The 24,245-nt window shown below is 38.1% G+C and overlaps 1 protein-coding gene across 1 annotated transcript; it reads right to left on the bottom strand.

The window, feature by feature from the left end:
* Positions 1–4,181: 4,181 nt before the first annotated feature.
* Positions 4,182–9,270, bottom strand: LOC149149017 (protein TOPLESS-RELATED PROTEIN 2-like). Its single transcript, XM_089442356.1, has 13 exons — positions 9,194–9,270; positions 8,905–9,084; positions 7,150–7,263; positions 6,898–7,056; positions 6,363–6,627; positions 6,103–6,198; positions 5,827–5,937; positions 5,555–5,734; positions 5,250–5,378; positions 5,059–5,154; positions 4,772–4,963; positions 4,468–4,637; positions 4,182–4,330 (listed from the first exon to the last, which is right to left on the bottom strand). The coding sequence occupies exons 1-13, from the start codon at positions 9,268–9,270 to the stop codon at positions 4,225–4,227; spliced, it is 1,875 nt and encodes a 624-aa protein (XP_089298482.1). The 3' UTR covers positions 4,182–4,224.
* Between the last annotated feature and the right edge of the window lie 14,975 nt (positions 9,271–24,245).

The following is a 24,245-nucleotide window of genomic DNA, read 5'->3' on the forward strand; positions in this document are numbered from 1 at the left end:
TCTGAAACTCCTTGTCAAGGGAGCACCACATCACTTTTTCTTCATCAAATTTTATATCCCTTCACACAACTATCATTATGAGGGATGGAAAGTACACATGGTAGTTTTGCGGAGTTTTTGTGTAACCACAAATACCCCCAATTCTACTGTCGACTCTAGCTTCTTCCATCAAAGGCTCTAGTTCTAGAAGTAGACTGATGTGTTGCATGCTTTGACACACAAGTGCATAGGTAGGCCTTGATCATGCAACATTGCCCTTGCTCCTCCCACAATGCTATGATTCTCTCTTAACTGCCCCATTCTTCTATGGGATGTGGGGTGATGTCAAATCTCATCAAATGCCTTCTTTTACACATCCATTGCATACATCTTACTGCTCAAGTGCTCCTTTGGGGCGCCTTGTGGTTATCTACTGCATCATATTCAAAGCACCATGATGCAAATAACAAAGTCTTCTATGCCAAATTTCACCACATCGCGACTTTGCACCTTATCCACCTTTGTGCCCAATGTAGCACAATCCTCCACATCTATCTTATATAGGTTCTTCACACGAACCCTGATCTGCTTCACCTGTCCCGTGACTATGTGTTTCAGGATTCATCTCCTTTGTTGAAGATCACATCATAACCATGTTCTTCCCAAATTGCAATAGAGATGATATTTTTCTTACGCTTGGAATGAACATGACATCCTTGAACCTAAGGGGGGAGCTTGAATCCCTCTGAAAGGTGATTATACCAATCTTGATCGCGCTATACCTTCTGTCATCCACCATCTCAATGTGCTAATGAAAAGCTTTCTCCTCTAGGCCACTAAAAAAACATATACTATCCATCACATGGAATGATGAACTTGAATCGAAAGCTTCACCTACTTCTCCTCGAGGTTTCCTTGCTTTCCTTCTTGTGTGGACACTTTGTGGCATAGTGCTTGAATTCACAACAATGGAAGAATTTATTTTTTAACAAATATTTCTTCTTTCCCCTTTGACTGGATTCTGGTTTGGATTGGGATTTCTTCCCTTTTCCCTTCTTTGCCTTTCTAGCTACTGCAATTCTTCTTCATCCTCTCCATTGGATGGAGTCCCATCTCTGGTATTCGGCCTTATTTCCTCTTGTACCAAATTGAACCATAAGTGCTCCCAACTTGGTAGTTTCTCCTTCCCATTTACTGAATCTTAATAGTTATGCCAACCCTTCGGAAGGCCTAGAAGGGATAAGGTTACCAAGTCTTCTTTAGGAAATTAACACCGACCCCACAAAGTTCAACACTACACTATGTAAACTTCCTCAAATACTGCGGAATTGTGTCATTCTTCTACATCTTAATACTTCAAAGTTCATCCTTGAGCGTCAACTTCTTGTCGTCACTACTATTCTTGAAAAATTCTATCATTGTGTTCCACATTGCAAACAAAGTTTCTTTGCCATAGAGATTCGAGATAATATGATCATGTACTTCCTCCAATATTTTTATCCTCACTTTAGCTACATCTTTCTTCCAATAAGAAAGGTTCTAGGCATCAAATGCTTGAGGTTTTGCATCATCTAGCAATCCATTATCGTCCAATATTGCATCCATGCAATCCTTCCATGAAAAAAAATTAGAGATTCCTCCCAAAGAATACTCTAGCCTTAGCCTAGTGAAGGTCATCTTCTCATCTCTGAAGAAGATGACATCGAACAATAAGATTATATTTAATTTGACGTCTATGAGATTTCATCCTTGAAAATTGAATTCTACTTAACATATTACATGGTAAAATTATTGGATATAAGATTCTACTAGAGTATCAATATTTTTATCCTCACCTTAGCTACATTTTTCTTCCACTAAGCAAGGTTCTAGGCTTCAAATGCTTAAGTTTTGCATAATCTGTCTTACTGTATTCTAGCAATCCATTATCATACAATATTGCATCCATGCAATCCTTCCATGAAAACGAATTAGAGATTCCTTCCAAGGCATACTCTAGCCTTAGCCCATTGAAGGCCATCTTCTCAGCTCAAGATGGCATCTAACAATAATATTATATTTAATATGACGTCTATGAGATTGAATCCTTGCAAACTAACTTCTACTTAACATATTACATGGTAATATTATTAGATATAAGATTCTACTAGAGTATCAACATCCTAGATCTTAGTATATTATAAGGAACAATAACCCTTCCATCCCAATAAAGAAAAAGATGAAACAAATTTCAAATGTCAAAGGAAAAACAAAAACCTTATATTTGTAACATTCTAAAATCGGCCAGAAAATGAATTTCAAAACATTCCTTCTAGTAAAAAATTTCTATAGTTATCAACTTATTTTTACTCTACCAGAAGATGAATTTCAAAACATTCCTTTTAGTAAAAAATTTCTATATTTATCTTATTCTTTAGAACAAGATATGGTTATTTTATTCTTTATAGAACAAGATATGGTTATTTTATTCTTTATAGAACAAGATATAGTTATTTTATTCTTCATAAAACATAATATTTTATTACAACTTATTTTTACTGTGCATAGAACATAATATTTTATTACAACAACTTATTTTTAATGTGCATAGATAATCTTGTTTAGAGGATTTTCAATTGAGTATATTTCTCAAGGCTTTCCACAATAATCTATTATCCTAACTACAAGGAAAAAATGTTAAACTTAGAGAGTTAAATCCATTGTCATTTGAACCCTTGTATAACCTCTCTCACGTAAAACTTTATAATGAATCTCTGAACTAACAGAGAGGTTAAGCACCTTAAAGTTATATAGCCTATGTTATATATATCTAAAGGAATACCATAGTATTGAAGTATTCATTTACAAAACATTTTTAATGGCTCGTAGTCATTAACTTAATCTGCACACTCAATCACATGTGTCATTCCATGGATCATCCATAAACAAGCCATTTTTCTTTTTCAATGATAGAAGTAGTGTCACCTATGAATAGCAAGTTTTACATTAGAGTCTGAACTTGCAACATGTACTGTGGAAGTATGTTCAAATATTTAACATCTGAGATATATTAAGAAATGCAATTTAAGGGTTTGACATGCATGCATACTATTACTAAATGCATCTAGAAGTGTAGTGGTTACACGGTAAAGTCATGATTTAGTAGTGCAATAGCTGAATTACATTGGACATCCACATGCAACTTGGAAATCACTGCACTTTCATACATGAGTGCAACTGAAATTGATTGAAAGTAGATTACTTTGGTAGTTTTTCAATTGCTCTCTCTTTCTGTACCTCCGCCCTTTTCTCATATTGAGAGTGAATTTGGACCATGTACTTTTAGGTTCTGAACATCGTGCTCCGCCCTTTTCTCATATTGAGAGTGAATTTGGACCATGTACTTTTAGGTTCTGAACATCGTGAGGCTTCAGATCATTCTTTCCATGCTTATCCATTACAAACTTTACAAAAAATTTCCCCAATGTCATTTTTCCATGGTATGATAATGTCAACATACCTCTTTCCTTCCAATATCGTTGAAGATATTCTAACTAATCTCTAATTCATGATTATCCGTAATCCTGGTCTGGTATAACTTAACTCACATAAATGCTTTCTGTGAGATAGTTGGGAGGTGAATATTGCTAAACGCTCACGTCAAGCTTTTTTATCCTGTAGCTATAGTTTTTAAGAGGCATAGATTCTTCAAATAAATATTTCTTGCTCAATTGAAATTTAAGGTATATTGGCATTACAAACTCATGAAAATCACCAAACTGTTCTCATCTATCTACTATCAGTAGAATTTTTCATTGATATAATAAGTTTACCCAAGGTGGAAAATATCCAAAACAAAAAATTGTGGTATGGAGAGGTAACAACATTCTTCCACAACATTTTATGTTAAACACTCTGAAGTTGCATTGCCTTTAGATATCTATAAATATTCATTTTCAAAACATTTATAGTCGCTTACATTCATCTGCTGACTGTAATTAATAAAAATTAGAGCCCTGCCAGGCTGCCTTGTATATTGCATCACCTTACAAAAATTACACAACAGAAACACTACCAAAATAGAAACAACATTACAAATGGCAATACCTAACGTTAGAAAAGGAAAGCCCCCAGGAAAATACTACAAAATTAATCCTCATATTGACCTCCCACTGGCAAAAAATTTTGTGGGCCACAAAACAACGAAAAATAGAGGCTTTACAATTCATTCCCGGATTATCGGATCTTCCAGCACGCCATTGACCTTTATGTGTCAAGCTCAATCACATGAACACCTCCATCGGTCAATCCTACGGCAATCTGATTGGGTACATGTGGATTTGCAGCGATTACAAGTGGATAGATATCTCCACTGCACATAAGCAAAAGAAACAACATTTTCATTTAGTGGAATCCAATTGCAACAGCCAGACTATTTCATTTAAACAATCTTAGCATGAAGACTACCATAATCCTTCTCTTTGCAGGATGAATCATGAAACACCTTACCTGCCCATGTCTGGTATAAATGCAGAAGGAGCAATACGGCAACGTGGCCTTAGGATTTCAGCATCAAATACACCAATAGAACCATCAAAAAAACTAGCATAGACTAGTAGACCGTCACATGAAAATGTGGCACAAGAAATATGTGCAGGCATTGGTTCCTGAGGTGTCCACTGCAATGCAAATATTTATTAACTAATCCATCCTAAGACAATATACCTCCATCTATATCAAATACAACCACACCATAATTTCAAAGGTTAAAAAATCTAACAGGACAAAAGCATATATAAGCATGGCATCTTACATGGCACAAACATTCCAATTCAGAAGCATCATAAATTGCAATTTGGCTTTCCTGCACAACTAGCAATTGAGCTTGATTAATATTATTAAACTGAACTGTCGTAACTGCGATTGGTGATGGAAACCTTCCTGCCTGTGAATTAATGCCTTTTGATTTACACTGCTCCCATCCATTAATGTTCCAGACACACAGCTGTCACCACAATATCAGTTTTAGTCAAAAGGTTTATTCCATATAGTAAATGGTGAAGGTAGATAATGCTGTTATCTCCAGAGATGATTATATACCTGTCCATCAGCACCTGACGATGCCAAAACATTTAAATCTTTGGAAAATGCCAAGCCAGTTATTCTCTTCTGATGCCCCTTGAGTTTCATGATTACCTGTAATGAAACTCATTCAGTGGTATTCTAGTCATAGCATAAGAGATCGGATAACAATACTAGGCACTGAAAGTAAATATGTAAATGCACAACACCTCTGCGAGTTGAATATTGAAAACGAGAATGGTCGAATCCTCCATTCCAATAGCAATGATGTTATTATCAAAAGGGTTGAAAGCTAGACATGTTGCTGCTGGGGGAGGGGGCATGAAGCTTTCCAGGACCTGCATCAATATAGGAATAACTACAGATTTAAAATTCATACATATCAATTATTAAAATACCACGTAAACTTCCGATAGACCCTTTTATTCATGTAATACAGGCCTTATTATGTTATACTACAGAAATTCATGAATTCAACAGAACCGGATGTGCCGATAGCAGAAGAATTGCTCACCTTAAATGTTGCGATGTTGAACAAGGACACACTCCCACCAGAAGCAGATATTATATACGAATCATTCCTTGACAAAGCTAAGCAAGGGACAACCTCTTCTAGGCTTCTGTCACTAGTATCATTTTTCATAAGGGTGTTATTGGGTGGTTGCCAAATCTGTGGTTGGACATTTGCTTTAACCTGTAAAGTAAGCTCCAAAGATTTATTGAACTTAAATCGACAATGGAAGAGGCATTCAACTACTTCAAGTGACACCTAAGTTGAAGACACACCTTGCCAGATGGATTCAAAGCATTACGTTGCCACATCCATAGCTTATGTGCAGCATTGCTATCCAAAGCTAAGAGACAAGAACCTGAATATGTATAAAGTAATTTAACAATCTGTACAATTCACCAAAGAAATTTACACATGTCAGTAAGATATTTTATAGTCTGAGAGAACATGAAAATGAGTAGTTTCAATCTACTATATATAAGAGAACTTGCCTTTGCTGTTGGCAGCGGATCTGTTAATCTGATAGACTTACAATGGACTGGTTCCATTACCTCAGTGAACTTCCAGTTTGTGCTCTCGTTCTCACCTGTACCCTCATCTTGAAGCCTCTGTTTGACATCGACCATCGAAGTGCTAGAAACACCATTCTGCAGTTGTGTTAAAAATATTCACAAGAACCAAACATAGTGAGTCTTCTAACAAAATCACTTGCCAACAATATTGCTGATGGAATTTTTTCTAAATTTTCTGCTGCACCAAGAGGGAAAACATGAAGAGGATATTCATGATACTAATCAAATTGGTGACTCACAGCTGGCATTTTTTGAATCGACCCCATGAGATGATTATTTACTGGAGATGGAGTTAGAGCTCCATTTGAAGCTGCACAGGTGTGATCAGCAAACAATGTTCTGACATAGGGAGTAGGTTGAGGGTTTTTGCAAAGCGTGAGATTATTATTTACTGGAGATGGAGTTAGAGCTCCATTTGAAGGTGCACAGGTGTGATCAGTAAACAATGTTCTGACATCCGGAATAGGTTGAGGGTTTTTGCAAAGCGTATGCTGCAAATTAAGACTGAACAAAAGCACATGCACATAGAAATGTATCAGATTGTTGTTAGAAATTATAACAGAAATATAACAAAATCAAGGTGAAATTTTCCTCCCAAATGTCAACAAATAATTATAAAATCCAGAAGTGGGTTTAGATGCTGCAACAGTTGACAGCATGTCTATACAGCTACCATCATGCTTGTTGAGAAACTGCACATTATATATATCTTGTAGAGAAATTCTCAAACTGAATCAAAAGGTCTTAATAATTAAATGAGGGGAGAGGCAGAACCTTTGTTTGATGAGGGCCTTAAGCCTGCAAGCTTTAATGCTGGGAAAAGTCAACTTGTTGCAGATTAAAGGGTTGGATTGTACAATTGAACTAATCTCTCGAAACATAGCAATTCGTTGAGACTGTGTATCCCTGTACTGTTTAAGCTGTTCGTTTTCCCTACAAGTAGAATCGGAAGTTTAGGTTAGACCTTACCTAGAGAAGAAAATATTCAAGCAGGCAGTAAAATATAAACAGTAAAACAAACATCACCTGAAGTCTTCCAATGTAATCAGTTCTGTTATCTGTGTGTAGACTTCTTTAGAGATATTTCTGAACACTTTAAGGTCATTTTTAAGTATGTTCATAGCTGTGAACCGATCTTTCCTGGAAAATGAGAATTGTCAGTGTCAGATACAGAAAAACAAGTAGCCTTGCAAACAAAAACAGCTTGGCATTGACAAACCTGGGAGAAGATAAGGATTAATAGAATACTCAACATCTCCACAAAATAAATAACTTATTATTAACCTAGTATTAACAAAGGTGAAACAATAGAAAATTCAATATTAACAAAGAAATTACCCCCACAAACATGAAATAGATTAGTTTTGTCAAAATGAGATTAGCTTAAGTGGTTGGGTGGTTGGCTAGAATAGTTGCTAACCTCCCAACCAGGTTCAACACTTTAGCTACCTCTCTGTAATAAAGTAACTAGTTTCTCAAAATGAGGTTAGCTTCCGTGGTTGGGTAAAATAGTAAAGATATGGTTGGGTAAAATAGTTGTTAACATTTCAACTAGATTCAACACCACTTTAAATAGCTTGGTAATAAAGTAACTATGTTGCACTCTTAAGTGAGTTTATAAGGGCTAGCTTAGTACTAGCAACCTCTCTCTTAGCCTTTCAGCTCAGAAATTAATCAGATCAGAAATTAATCCGATTGTGGATCTACTAAACACCCATTTGAAAGAACTTAATAAAAACATTGAAAAACACCAAGATCTTATAAATAAGAAAAACATTGACAGACTAAGAACCATGTAGAGAAAGAGCCCAACTCCAGATATTACTCTGAATCACCCAACAAAATCACACCATTCACTTAACATATTTGCATTTAATATAGAGACTCCAACAGAAAAACAGCCCAACCTCTCAGATTCAAATGATTACTGTTGATACCAAAATAGATTCATATTCACAGATATAAGTTAAGGAAGAAAGCTAATACCCCAAAATTCCTAAACCCTAGGCACAAAGCTAAAACCCAGAATTCCTAAACCTAGAGACAGAGAAATTAATCATTTAAAATATAACAAGAATGAGAATTCATTACCTGCTTCTACAATATTTGAAGAATGGTAACACACAATATTCTGTTCATGTTCAATGCATGTAATCAAATAGATAAAACATCTTCTAAGATCATAAAATTTTCAAGCAAAAACCCCAACTAGACAACGACATTAACAAACATAACGGAAAAATAAATCTAACAAAATTATAAAAAACTAAATAAACTGATCTACCTACATTGACAAGCCTAGAATGATGTTATTTAACTATTACATATTTCAGAATATTTGGGGGAATCCAGAGAAACATACATGGATCCATAGATCCAGCAGATATAGATTCAGCACATTGAAATACCCAGTGCACGGGGCTTGTAGAGAATCATTGTACTAGGATGGTGGGGAATCACAAACTCAATGACATACATGATGATCCAGCAGATATGGATTCAGCATAGTGCACTAAGATGGTGAAGATCCGGCAGATATGGATTCAGCATAGTACACTCAGATGGTGGAAATTAGTGCAGTAGGATGGTGGAGAATTCAAAACTCAATAGTGTGATTCCAACAAATTCGAAACAAATTAATAGGAAAAACTTATAAGAGATAGACTAACAGAGACCAAACGTCAGAAACTCTATAATACCGCGTTATGAAATACCCATAAATGCAATAAATCTAACATTCATGGTCACTGTAAGCGAGGAAAAAGCAAAGAGAGTCCATACCTGTCCAGTGCTTCTAGATATTTCTGCTTCCTTATCTCAAAGAATATCTTAGTAGAATGCTTGTTGTCCTCTACTTTAATAAAGCCCAACAAGTATCTCTCGGCCTCATCGAATTTTCCGGTAAGCACAAGCTCTTGAAGGTAATCCAGGTTGAAGTAAAGCCCGGATTCTTTCTCCAACCTGCGCTCATGCATACCAGCAGAACCAAAAATCAGGTCATTATTCACACACCACATACGCAAAAAACCATTGAGAAAAGATAATTCAAGGGCCGGGTTTGGAAACATACATGTGGGCAGCTTCTGTGTGCTTCTCTTCATTGAGAAACTGTAATATCAGGAACACCAGGTCGTTGTTCAAAGACATTGTGCCGAAAGGATTTAAGCCTTACACCAACAAATAATGCAACTCCACCCAAGGGCTGAAGTACCTGCTACAACAGAAAACACAAATCTTCTGATTATTTGGTGATGGGTGTATAGCAATTAGAGCGAGAATTCCGCTACACAGACTTTACATGACCAAGGTGGCCGAACGTTGAATTCTCAATTCCAATTCAAAACAACTAAAATCGCAGTGAAAGAAAAAGTGGGGTGGTGGTGAGATCGCCCAGCTGCCCAACTTATATAGCGAGAGTGCACGCTTATCACTACAAACGGAGCGTAAAACCTGCAACACGTAATCTCACCACAAAGTGCTCCATAAATGCGTGGGCTTTGCCCGATGATAAATAATTAATTATAAAAAATGAGAATGTATTTTAGCATTAATAAATATAAGTCCGTGGCCTTATCTTATCATTAAGTCGTTCGACTTATTAGAGTTGGTATGGTATTACATGTCAATGTTAGACGGAGTAGTTTTGTAAATTTGGCTTGAACTGGTCGGAAAAGTACACGCCGACAAATAAACCTCGGAGGGTTTTTTTTTGGCATTTCGAAAAGCGTGTGGCCACTGGGATTTCTTCGAAACTGCTTAAATTTGTTTGATTTAGTCTTTAGGTTTTTTCAGTTTTACGAGGTTGAAGGTCATGGAGAGAGTCAAATTATAGAAAGTAATATCTGGCATCTAGGTTGTGGAGTGAGTTCGTTATTAAATGTTATATGCTATTTTTTATTAAATATTTTATTTTATTTGGAAGGAGGTAATTTAAGAGATATTTTTATTGGATTTTATTATGGTTCAATACTACATGTCTAAAAACGTAACTTATTTTACAATCAAAATATTTTATAACTATATGACAAGATTCCTAACGATGGATATTCACCTTCAATTTACCATGAATATTATTAATTTGTAAATAGGCTTTGTTACAATATCATGGGCAAATACCACGGCTCGTCAATACCACATGCTAAAAAAACATACCATATTTCACAATCAAAATATTTTATAACAATATGATAAGATTTCCGAGCTTAGACTTCTCTGATCCATAATGTTTAGAGTTAACTATTCCTTATTCTCATTCTGCCATTTTGCTACTCAGAAGATTTCCGAGCATTTTCAGTCTACCAATAGTATTGTTTCCTATTTCGAAATTCTTCGTGCATTGTTTGAGGTGACCTCATGTCGTCTTCCCCCCTGCAGCGATGTTTCTTCTTCTCCCCAGTTCGAGAAGACCGATTCTCAAAACCCTGTTGATCCTCTCCCTGATGCTTGCCCATCCCGTTACTGCCCAGCCTCGAGCTCATTGTTAGCTCCCATTCGCAGTGGCTTATCAACGAGTCCGAATGATCCACCTGCGGTTTCACTTTCTATTCGCCACAGGTCTCCTTCAGCACCTCGGTCTAGTTTCTACTGCGTCCCTTCGTCTAGGACCTCAACCCCGTCATCCTTCAACGCAATGCTTAACTCATACTCCCCCTCCAATCCTAGAACCCCTTTCCCCAACCTCCTTCGCACCGCTCAGATGTGTGCATACACCTCATCACTTGATTCCCCTTCTCCAGTCTTGTCCCATCCCTGCGCTTAAACCTCATCCCTCGATTCCCCCACTCCGATCTTGGCCCATCCCTCCTCTTCTAATTTCGCAACACCCCCCCCCCCCCCCCCGCCCCCTCAAGCTTGATATGTTCCCCTCCCTCTTCTTTGAACCAATGTAAATTTTCATCCCCCTCCTATAATGCTCTACCCCCTCTTAATCTTTCTTTGTATAAGAAAAAATAAAAATTTTAATAATTTGGTTTCTCACTCTCCTAATTTTAATAAAAAAAAATTAATCTTTCTAGCAAGGAATTTGACTCTTCTACCATTCGTCTTTTGGAGAAGGGTCTTAATATCGCTCTCGCTCCCAAGAAGATTCCTCTTGAAGATATTATCTACAATATTGAATTTGGGATTAAGGGCTTCCACGATAACATTAAAGAATCTATTAGGCAAGATCGCATTATGATTCTTAAGAAAGCCAAGCCACATAAGAGAAACCTGTCTAAGCAAGAGTTTCAAGCCCTTAAAGCCCTAAGCAATGACCCTGATGTCGTTGATCTTAAAGCCAATAAAGGTGGTGGTGTTGTGATTCTTAATAAAACTCGCTACGAGAGTAAAATGTTAGATCACATCCTCAATAGTGGTAGTTATAAAAAATTAAATAAAAACCCTATTAAAAAATCTCTAATGAGGTTGCTCGTGCTATAAATTCAAGTAATATCCCTAGCCCCCTGAAGAAAAAACTTATTGTTAACAACCCCCTCACCCCTAGGATTTATGGGCTTCCCAAAGTACACAAAGATGGGATTCCCCTTGACCTATTGTCAATACAATAGGAGGACCTACATATTTTCTTGCTAAGTTCTTAGCTTCAAATTGAGGCCCCTTGTTGGCCATACTGAGTCCTTTGTTAAAGACTCAACCTCTTTTGTTAAAGAGCTTAAGGATAGTAATATTGACCCTGCTGGTTTTCTAGTGAGCTTTGATGTTGTCTTTCTATATACTAATATTCCCATTAATAAGGCTATGGAAGTTATTAATTGCATCACCGATCCTGATACTGCTAAGTTGGTAGGTCTCTGCCTTACCTCTACTTTCTTTATTTTCCAAGGAGAATCCTATGATAAAATGTGTGGAGTAACTATGGGGTCTCCCCTCTCTCCCATGGTCGCGAACTTGTTCATGGAAGACTTTGAAACTAAAGCCCTTGCCTCTACCCCCCTTCGCCCTAAAATTTTGAAGAGGTTTGTCGATGATACCTTCGTTGATTGGAAGTATGGGCGTGACTCCCTGGATTCTTTTCTTTCTCATCTTAATAATCAATCTGAATCTATTAAGTTTATTATGGAAACTGAGGTCAATGGTAGTCTTCCCTTCCTTAATGGTCTTATCTCTAAGAAAGGAGATGGTACCTTTTCTCACCAGGTTTATCGTAAAAAAAAGCGCACTGAACAATACCTTCATGCAAGCTCCCATTACTATCCTCCTCAAAAATTTGGTGTTCTCAACACCCTAGCCACTAGAGCTCTTATGATTTCTGATGAAAGTCACTTTGAAAGTGAAAAATCCCATATTCTAATTTTTTTTAGGATAATGACTATAATAGACTCCTTGGGCTCTAAGCTTTTCGAAAAGCTTGCCTCGGACCTAAGCCAAAAAAGGATCCTCTTGATTTGGCTAATTGCGTTCATCTTCTGTTCATTCTCGGAACCACTAATAAGATCGCCCACATTCTGAATAAGAATAAGGTGCATACTTCCTTCAAGCCCCTCAACACTATCTAGATCTCCCTCAGGTCAGTTAGGGATCATGTTGACCCCAAAGATATGAAAGGTGTCTACTTAGTCCCTTGCTCATGCAGAACACCCTATATTGAAGAAACAGGTCGTTCCATCAAGTAGAGGATTCAAGAGCATGCGGAAGATATTAGACATAATAGGTCCCACTCATCTACCTTAGCTGAACATGCGTCTATTACTAATCACCACATATGTATTGAGGATTGCCGGGTTTTAGCCAAAATTGATCACTTCCATCATAGGAAGTTCAGAGAGGCGTTAGAAATTGAGAAGCATGGTAACAATCTGAATAGGGATGAAGGTTGGAAAATTAGCAGCAACTGGATCTATGCTCTCCATTCCTAGTTTTTATATATTCCTTGAAATTTCTTCGTTTATCTGGATTTTGATTTTTCCTTTGGAACGTATATATATCTATATATCTATTTTTTTTCTAAGTAATATTGATCTATTAATATTATACAAAAAGGTTACAGAGAGACCTGATTTCAGAGATGTTAAGCATCAGTTATCATCACAAAATGAAGCTATTTGTAATGGACTGCCCCAACAGAAGGCAAACCAGTCCAAGAAGCTTTTAAAGACTGCCCCAACAGAGGGGGAAACCAGCCATTGAACCAAAACAGTTGTTTCAAAGTATACCTTGGTTTTCCAAAATGAACAAAGAGGAATGCAAAGCTTGAACCAGAAAGACAAGGACATATCCAAGAAACAGAGTGACATTCCACCTAGCAGAGAGTTAACCAGAGAATACAAGACACTTGTCGTAGAAACAGAGCACAGCCAGACCACAACACCACGACATAGAGAAACATATCCACCTAGAAGCCAGATACCTTTGCACGAAACCAAAAAACCACAAAACAGTGAGATAAATCCACCTAGGAATCGGAGAACTTTGCCTAAGGCCGCGTGTTAGGCTGGTGGTTCCTTTGGAGCTGGCTCTTCCTCAATCCGGCAGGAAAACTAATACCAATCGTCTTCCTCTTCAGACGTGCCTCGACCGTGAGCAGGTGTAGCATCCACATTGCCTTTTGCATCCATCTGTTGCTTACTAGTGTCCTCAGCTTTGGCTTTGCCATGCGGAGCCTTGCTGCTTGCTACTTAGCCCATGAAAACTAGGCTCTGCCCTGTTCTGCTTGTTCCCACTACTAGACAGAGGAGATTGCATCGCAGACTCTTCCTCGAAGGAAATTGTGATGGTGGCTATGATTGTAAGCCTGTTTAAGGAACTACGGAAGCGAAATTGAGTGTTGTGAGGGGCAAAAGGAGGAGGGAGTGGGATATCCTCTATGTGGACAACATTGTCCCTCCAAACTCTACTACTTCTAGTATTTGGGTATCTGTGAGAGGGGTTAATGAGAGAGTTGGGCAATTCAGTAGTAGAGACCGAGGAATCAGAGGTGGAAATGGTAGAAACTTGCAAGCGATGAAAACTTCCACGCGAACCTCCATGCCTACTACGCATATGGTGCCTGAGGCGAGCCATGGCATAGGTGTGAGCTAAATTGACAGTGACAGAGTTGGAAGAAAGGCGAAGATGGGCGTGAGTAGGGATGGGTGAACCACAATCAAGGAAACAATGATGAGAGTGCATAAAATCGAAACCATTACCAAAATCCTGGCAAGGGAGAATGAGGCAGCGACTGCCTGTAGCAGTTCTGATACACGGTTCAGCCGCTTGAGGAGAACAGACACCATAGAGAAGGGAAGGAGTAACAGAACGATTTGCAAGAGCCATGGTATTGAAACGGGTGAGCTTGTTACGGCTTTCGGAGTTAATAAATGTCACCTGCAATGGGTTTTTAATCCATCTGCGATGGGCTCTCAAGATGAAGTAGTGAGCTAGATGGCTTCTCAACCTGTCGGCAGTCTGTCTAATCATTTAAATGTCGTTATTGACACATACATCCGGGTGCATTTCCTCTGCATTTGCTCTTTCCTTTTGCACTAGATCATTGAACTCCTGTAACTGATGAGTGTTGGCTATAGTACTAAGAGTTCCCACCTGGAGAGTCTTGCCACTTTCAACGCCAATGTTTGCTAGGAGGTCTACTACTTTGTTACCATTTCGATAAGTGTGCCTAATGGTAACTACGCGATGTGTGAGTAGCCACTGTTCAATCTATTCCAACCTTTCCACCAATCTCCAACTGCTACCCACCTTATGTGCTGGAGTTCCCTGTAAGATCTGGTTGATCATGTTGATTAAGATCCGAGAGTCCCCTTCAATTTTGAGTGGGAAGAATCTATTGTTCTGAGCCAGGAGAAGTCCTTGCCAAATTCCTTCTAATTTAGCCGAGTTGTTTGTATCCCAACTGATTGACCCCATGAATGTTTGAAGAACAATTCCTTTGTGATTTCTTAATATTCATCCAAACCCTGCTTTACCTGGATTTCCTTTTGACACTCCATCAAAGTTGAGTAGTACCGTGGGTGGTGGGGGTGGAGTCCATTTGTCAGGTCTATCTCTAGATGGTGGGATTTTCCTTTGGTGTACCTGCTCATGGTTCCACTGAAGGTTCTAATTCATCCATATATTTTGTTCCTATGGAGTGGAGGGGAAGTCATCATCAAACCAAGTTTGGAGCATCAGGGTTTCTCGTATGTTTTGACATATGTTGTTCCATAGAACTTATGTGGGAGAGGAGTGGTTTTTGAAGATGTCGTTGCTTCTCTCTTTCCAGATTGTCCACATGAGGAAACCTGGTATTAGCTTCGATAAGGCGTTTAAAATTTTTCTTTAGAAAGGGTGAGGTACCCAAGAACGAATAGTGTTGGTTGAATTCTCCTTATTTCATCCATCTCTTTGACATCTGAAGCTAACTTTCTCCCAAAGTCGGGTTGCTAATAGACATGAGTTTAGGAGATGTTCCTTAGTTTCGTCTGCCTGTTTACAATTTGGGCAAATGGAAGGTCCGTGAAAACTCTGTTTCCTTAGATTATCCCAAGTAAGGATTCTATTTTGGCACAACAACCAGAGAAAGGTGGAGATTTTTGGCCAAATTGGTGGTTCCCAAACTTTGTGCCAGAGGCTATTCTTGATGGTATGGTCCCTTAGTCTTATATGATATTCTTCTTGGGATGTGAAGGTACCTCTTGTTTCATATCCCCATCTGATGATGTCTTTTTTATCTGATTGGCGAATTTTCCTGTTTGAGAGTTCTATATCCAGGCTATCTTTGATGTATTGTGTGGCTTGCCCAAGAATGAGGTTTGAGCATAACCATTGTCTATAACCTTGGTTGTCAATTTCCTCCCAAAGTTGATTTACATTGATCATCGGTTGCTCAACCCAATCTTGAAACTGGTGGGGCATGAGCAGGTCCTTCAATTTTGGTCTTTGCTGCCAAGAGTCCTCCCAAAACCTTGCATTATCTCCATTCCTGATTTCCCAAAAATTGTGTTATTGGATTAGATCTCTATGTTGTTTGGCAGCATTCCAAATTAAAGAGCCTGTGCCAACTTCTTTGAGCCGAATTAAATCATCAATTGGCCTATTATTAGCACACTTAACTGTCCATAGGATTGCCCAAGGAGTATGTGGGTTTGAGAGCCATCTCCACCAGATGCACGCTCCCATGACCTCGTTGCTATGCTGAGGATCCCATCATCCAATGCCTCCAAAGGATTTTGGGTGACAAACTGTTTCCCACTTGACCAAAGCCCATTTTCTTTTTTGTTTTTTATTCCCCCATAAAAAATCATGTTGAAGAGTTCTGATTGCTTTTAGAACCCATTTGGGTGCTGCCAGGACTGAGAATAGGTAGAGCAGCATAGATTGGAGCACTGCTTTAATTAAAACTAGGCGACTCGCCATATTGAGAGATCTGAAGGTCCATGAAGAGATACGGGGTTCCAATTTTTCTAAGAGTGTTTTCCAGGATGAGTGCTTTAAGGTAGAGGCTTTCATTGGAGCTCCCAAGTATTTGGAGGGTAGAGTTGCAATCGACAAGCCCAGAATTCTTGCTATGGAGGATTGAGTGATGCGGGGTGTGTGAAAGAAGAAAACTTGGGATTTTGCTTTGTTAATTCAGGTGCTAGAGGCATCTGGAAAGTCAGATAAAATGGATTTCAGTTTACGGGCTTCCTGGATCGAAGGATGACTAAATAACATATTGTCATGGTGGGTGAAAGCAGGGGTATTTGGGAAAGAAGAGCCACGTAATTGCTGGTTATGAAGGGCAGATTTGATGTAACATCCAAGACCTTCCGCCATAATAACGAAAAGAAAGGGTGAGAGAGGGTCCCCTTGCCAGATGCCTCTTGACGGGTGGAAGGGGGTGGAAGGGATCCCATTGAATAGAATTGAGAAAAAGGTAGAGGTGATGAGACTCATAATCCATCTTACCCAAGGGGGGGTAAAACCAAAAGCTAGTAGAATTTTTTGAATATATTTCCAACTTAAAGTATCAAATTCTTTTGAGAGGTCAATTTTTAGGGGCATACCCGCATTCTTAGATTGATTTAGGGAGTGAATGATTTCATGAGTGAGAATTATGCCATCGGTGACCTGCCTTCCTTCCATGTATCATGATTGCTCTGGTGAGATAAGTAAGGGAAGCAAGGGTTTGAGGCGTGTGGCAATCACTTTGGAGAGAATTTTGTACATTACATTGCATAGTGCAATAGGTCGGAATTTGTTTGGAGTCTGGCTATTCTCCTCCTTAGGGATGAGGGTGATGAAGGTGGAATTTAAGGATGGAAGCATCCATCTAGTAACTCTGGACTTCTCAACTACTTTCCAGACTTCCTCCTTGATTAGATCCCAGAAGTTGTGAAAGAAGTCCGAAGTGAAGCCGTCTGGTCCTAGTGCTTTACCAATTTTGAGTTGTCGCATAGTTTTCTTCACTTCCTGTAAAGATATAGGCCTGAGGAGGATTTGATTGTGTTCCTCAATTACGATCTTAGGAGTATTCTTAATGATTTTCTCTATAGCTAGCAGCCGATCCGTCTCCGTTTCTTGATGCACCTTCCGAAATTGGGTGAGGAGTTCCTGTTCTATATCTTCATGCTTTTCTAGATGTTCCCCTTGTCAATTTTGTAGGACAGCAATGCTGTTGTGCATTCTTCGTCGGATAGTGGTATGGTGGATGAACTTGTGTTGCGTTTGCCCTCTTTAAGCCATATGATCCTCGACTTTTGTCTCCAAAGAGTCTCTGCCTATTTTTCTCTTTCTGAGATTTGCATTTGTAGTTGACATTCCTGTTCTGCTATGGTTTTGGATCTGCCTTTGGCTATGATTATCTGCTGTAATTTTTGCATTTCTTATTCAAGAGTGTCTTGCGCCTGAAAGATATTGCCGAAGGTAAAGTGATTGCACTGTTTTATGTTTTTTTTAAAGATTTTTTAACTTTTGTTGGAGCTTGTATATTTTTGTGCCTGCTGGTGGTGTGAAATTTTTCCATGTCTCTGTTATTAGGTTGTGAAAATTTGGGTGATTCATCCAAAAGGCTTCAAAGAGAAAGTGCATGTGAATGTTGTCTCCCGGTCTTTGCCAGTGAAGCTTAATAGGCCAATGGTCCAAGCCAGAGAGTGGTAATATAGAGGCCATGAGATCCCCGACCAGATGTATTGCGTTATCAGAAAGTAGGAATCTGTCTAACCGAGATGCAATTTGGTGGGCATCTGCACGCTGTTGTTCCATGTATATACTCCATTGTTGAATTCCATATCTATGAGCCTGTTGTTATTAATGTAATTTTTGAAGTGGGTGCTTTCATAGTTTAGCTTGATCCTTCCTCCTCTTTTTTCTCCAATCTTGTAATCATGTTGAAGTCCCCTCCTGTGATCCAAAGTGGGTGGGATCTTTCTGAGTTGATCTAAGTTAAGATATTCAGAGTGTCTACTTTGTTTGTTGCCTCCTGGGGAAAGTAGACATTGGTTAAGTTTCCATGGACGTTTTTCCCTGTTAAATGAAACATGGCTTGGATAAAGTGCTTACTAGCATGTATGTTAGTAAGTGTTATAGCTCTATCATCCCAAATGATGGCTAGCCCTCCTAAGGCTCCTATGGCTTCCACAACCACTTCTTTTCTTCCTGGCCATGCTTTGGCGAGGATCCGATCCAATGTTGTGGAATTACAGTTGGTCTCTTGCAAGAAGAGAATTTGAGGCTTTTCTTGTTGTAGCATGTTCCTTATTATCGACCTTTTCCCAGGCTGTTAAGCCCTCTAATGTTCCATGAGATGAGCTTCATGATTCACGATTGGGAAGGGGATAATAATATTCGGCAAGCTTGGAGTATCTTCTAGATTCCACCAGCATCTCCCCTATGCAGATGGTTCTCTGTAGATCTGTTTTCCTTCCTCATTTCTTGTTGTCTTTGAAGATATTTCTTCCATCCCACTGACTGCCAATTTGGATGCCTAATGATATTTTCTTTTGTGCTCTTGAGAGAATTACATCTAGGTTCTCTAGCTGTCGCTCAGGAATTTTTTCTTATTCCCTTTTCTTACATGCATGTTCAAGTCCTAGTATGTCAAGATCTCCGATGTCAAAGCTCTCCAGTTCCTCTTCCATGTGTTGTATTGCTTTCCACTCTGCCTCTGTATCATCTAAAATTGTGAGCTACATCTAAGTGCTATCTACCTTCATTTCTTGAGCAATCCTTTTCTGCGGGTTACTGGGAGAGGGAAATTTGGTGTCCGCGGGTTGCTTAGAAGTGAGGGCTTTCTTTGAGGTTGAGGGAGTAGAATGGGCAGTAGTCTTAGGGGTGGCTTTAGGTTGTTCCTAATTATTTAAAATATGAACCTCCAACTGGAGTAGGGTTTCAAAGTTGTTGCTTGTTGATGCGGTCTAGAGCATAATTCATGCACTGTATAGAGCCATCCTGCCTCTTTTCTTGTCCCAGCCCGGCGTGATTCTTCCAGCCCTCGGGTTCTAGATCACGGGTTTTCTTGTCTCGCCTAAAAGCAAGCCATCCATTTACTTTCCTCACGTGCTATTCAACACTAGTAGGGCCTTTCAGGACGTTTCCCTATGATGGCGGGATGGAGATTGGAGTTTAAGCCCCTTTGTTCTTGCTGGCTTTTCGGGATTGACGAATGAACCCGCCCGACGAAGAGAGAAGGACCCCCAAGTTACCACCGGACAATAGAAAGGTTCTAAGTCTTTATTGGGTGGGGGGGCCACCATAAAAGATTGAGTTCATCATCACAGGATAACCAAAGAAGGAGTTCCATATTCCCCCGTACGGGGCGGCTTACCTATTATATATGGAACAGTAGGCAAGGAGGTGTTGGTGACAGGTTTCTTGACTGAGGTAGAGGGCTTTTTATGGGTCTTTTTGTGATTGGGAACTTTTGTGAACCCATCCGAGTTAGATTTGTCCATTGAAGGGGTGGTCGTGGATTTCATATTGGAGGGATAGTCTCGGAATAAATGGCCTAGGGCATGGCATTTTCGACAGCGGAATGGTACATGCTCGTAATCTATTGTTTGTAACCATTCATAATCATCATGGTAGAGGCTTACCGCATCTGGGAGAGCTTTGCTGAGGTGCATGTATACACAGATCTGTGCATAGGAGGTGTAGCGCTTCAACTTTGTCTCCTCTGCCACTTTGATGAATTCGCCTAAACCATTCCCAATGTCTCGCAAAGAGTCTACGTCCCAATATTCTAGAGGGAGAGAATAAAGGTGCAACCACAACGGGGCCCAGCTCAGATCTTCTTTGTCCGGGTTAAAGCGCTCAATACATCCTCTCAGGTATAGGCCTGGTGCGTTGAAGAAATATGGTCCTCCATCCAATACCCTATTTTAGTCCTCCAGACAATTGAAAATGGCAGTAAAGAAGCCCTTAGGCCCTAACTACAGGGTTATGTGCCCTTTTCGTTTCCATTGGTTGTGATCCAGCCATGCAGAGCTTTCTCTATTAGCCAAAGACCTATGAACTTTCCTATCAGAGCATGATCCCTCATAAATTGGATCCGAGAGTTGATCCACTGACTTGGGAGCTCAATTTTGGGTTTGTCAACTGCTACAGGCTTGTAGGTGGTTGAATTTACTCTTGGTTCTTCATTTGTGTTGTTATTTGTTGGCACGTTTTCATTCTCTGTTGCTGTATCTTCTGGATGGTCCTTCCTGACATTTTAAGTTTGGTGCAGGGCGTTTTCTGTATCAGCGGGGGGAGGCACCATGTCCTCCCCCTGAGGGGTTTCCATTGCGCGGTAGCTGTGCCTTTTTGTGCTTAAGACGCCTTATGGCTGAAGGTTTTTGGCAGAGCAGCATAGTTTGTAAAGGTTTGCCAGTTGTAGATCAATCTCAAACCCTAAGTGCTCAATTTCCATATATCAATCACGACTATATATATATATATATATATATATATATATATCTGGAGAGGGATGAAAGTTGAGAAATTAGCAACAGCTGGATCTATGCTCTCCATTCCTAGTTTTTATATATTCGTTGAAATTTCTCCATTTATCTAGATTTTGATTTTTACTTCGGAACATATATATATATATATATATATATATATATATATATATATATATAATTCTTATTTTTTACTAATTTAGTATTATTATTTATTTAATTTACATTTTACATTTGTTTACTTTTCTATTATTTATTTATTTATTTTTATTTTTATTTTAAAGTATAATTCTTAATTATTGATTTATTATGCTTATTTTTATTTAAAAATTATGACTTTTATTTTATTTTATTTTTTAATTTGTTTTTTGAAAATTTGTTTGATTCTTAATTATTCATTATTAATGATTATTTATTTATTTTATAATTTATTATCTATCTATCTATTTTATTTTATTTCATTTCATTTTATTTATTCGTTTTTATTATGAGGATGTTTTTAAACATTTGTAACTACTTTGACTTTATAACATTTAATTTTTATTTAATCTTTCTAACGGACCAACATATATTTTGAAGAATCTCCACCTATATATATGGTTAATGTTAGATCACATGCTTTACCTTTTCCCTTATGATGAACCACACTAGAGGATTCAGAATGTTGGCTCCAATAAATTATTTGATGTGATTTCTCTGGAAAATTTTGTCTCTAAACAATATGATAAGATTTTTAACCATGAATATTCACCCTCATTTTTCGATTGATATTATGAACTTGTAAACAGGCTTTGTTATAATACCATGGGTCAATACCATGGCTTATGATCCAGGTGGATATTGGTGGCCACCATCTAATTCCACTTGGATCCCCTCCAGTGCTTCTTTCAGTTTTTTCAGTTTCCTTAATTATAGCATAGTTTACTATTTTTAGCAGTTTTTCAAGTTCTAAACTTCCGAAGCCGTTTTGAGGCCCTAAACGACGTTTTTGGGGAAATCTACTGCCAATAATTTTTTTGTCAAATAAATTGTCTTTCTCGTCGTAGTCCTCGGAGAGATCTTTCCAATGGGCTATCATGCACATCAAACGGAGATAATATGACCAATTCGCGACCCTGGGAAGTTGGCTATCCAACTCACCCCAATGGGGCCCACAAACTCTTGGTGTTACATCTCCTCAGGTTAGGGTTTTCTCTTATTGTTCAATAATAAAAAGGCCCTTGAGCCTCATTGTAAGACAGTTAAGAGGCATGTAGCCACCACATCTCTTTGTTGAGTCTTGAAAATGTCATTCATTTCCATTACACTTTCACTATTATGTCCATTATATCACCTCCATTTCACCTCCATTTAACTACTATGTCACCACATTCATCCCACTTTCATTATCATTGGGCCACATTTATGTTGTTCCAAACTTTATTAATTCTAAGTCTTTTAAGTGAATTTTTGGCTGAAAATTAGAAAATAATGTGCATATGCTTATACCTAAAAAATGGGTTGAGATTGTTGACATGTGTAGGTTGAAAGGAGGCTTCTAGAAGACCCTTATGTGGCACTCTAAGGCCAAATTCGAATTTGAGTGGAAAGAATCATGGATCATGAGGATATGTGTCACATCTCCTAATTATATTGTAACTCTAAGAAGACATGTGTCTTATCAATTCCTATTTTGATTAGGACTCTAGAGGTAGAGGGAGAGATTCATGGACTCTCATTAATGAGATGGCTTCTCATCTTTTTGTATAAATATGAGACCTCTCTCCTTCATTTGTTAGTTCTTTAGCTTGGAGTTTGTAGTTTTTCCTTGATGGCTTTTCAAAGCTTTGGAGAGCTTTGTTGTACTTTGTAATTTTGAAGAATTTGAATAAAGCTTTAATGTTCTCAACATGGAAGGAGATGTGAAGTAGATGCCATGGAGCATATTAGAATGTAAGGTAGAGTAGATTTCATTTTGTAATTTTGCTTTGATTTCATTATGTTATTTGATTGCTTTCAAGTTTGATAGATTAGATTTTTCATTCATGCAATTTTAATTCATGCAAGTGTGTTCAACCGGTTGATTGTAGATTAGTTTTTCTTTACATGTTTTTGCATCAATTAGTAACATGAGATTTACCTCTTTGCTGACTTTGTTTATTTTAGCTTTTCAATTTCAGTTATGCTTTGATTTCAATCTTATTATTTTGCTTTGTTAGTTAGTTTAGATATCAGATTTCTCAAGTTGTTGATGATTACCTCCGAAAGCCATAGCGAGACTAACTGGCGAGGGGTCAGACTATGAATTGATGTGATTTGATTTTAAGTTTACTTTTATGCAATTAGATATCAGATTGCTCAAGTTGTTGATGATTACCTCCGAAATCCATAGCGAGACTAACTGGCAAGGGGTCAGACTATGAATTGATGTGATTTGATTTTAAGTTTACTTTTCTGCAATTAGATATCAGATTTCTCAAGTTGTTGATGATTACCTCTGAAAGCCACAGCGAGACTAATTGGCGAGGGGTCAGACTATGAATTGATGTGATTTGGTTTTAGCTTTACTTTTCTGCAATTAGATATTAAATTGCTCATATCATTGACGGTTACCTCCGAAAGCCATAGCGGGACTACTGGCGAGTGATCGAATTATGAATGTGTAATTTGATTTTAGTTTTACTTTCCTTGCAATTTTTTATTTCTTTGAGTGCCATAGCTTAACTTTTATTTCCGTATTTAGACAAGCAGCATAGGCAGTGATTTCCTGATCAGTATTTCATCTTTTGCTTGATTAAAGTAGCTGCATACTTATACTTTTGTTTAAGTACTAATTCCATCAATAACATGTTTTAAGATCTTTTGAAGTGCTAACTTTTGGAAGTTACCATTAGGGACATAGACTTTGTCTTGAAATCTACATCCATACTTGAACTTTAAAAGTATTCTTAAGACCTTAGAATAGGATTTGCATTTGCATTAGATACTTTAGAAGATCAACAAGAACAAAACCCCAAAACAAAATAAAATCTATAAAACAACAAAGTAAGAAAAAGGTTAACTAAGGACATATGGTGCACCACACTTTATCAGTTTATGATACCCGGATTGATAATTTATGTAGAGCAATTTAAGACGTTAAATTGACTAGACATTTTTGCGCCGTTATCGGGGAAGTGTAATTAGGAAACCTTATTTCTTACATCTAAAAAAAAATTAATAATTCTTGAGTATGCTCTCCTCCTGCACTTTGTGTGATTTGGAGGATCAGAAAAAGGATTGTTATGTAAAAAAATAAAATTATTAATT

The sequence above is a fragment of the Pinus tabuliformis genome, chromosome 9 (genome assembly GCF_031772625.1).
Source record: "Pinus tabuliformis cultivar Carrire ecotype Pingquan chromosome 9, CPIR1, whole genome shotgun sequence".
NCBI classification, from domain to species: Eukaryota; Viridiplantae; Streptophyta; class Pinopsida; order Pinales; family Pinaceae; genus Pinus; species Pinus tabuliformis.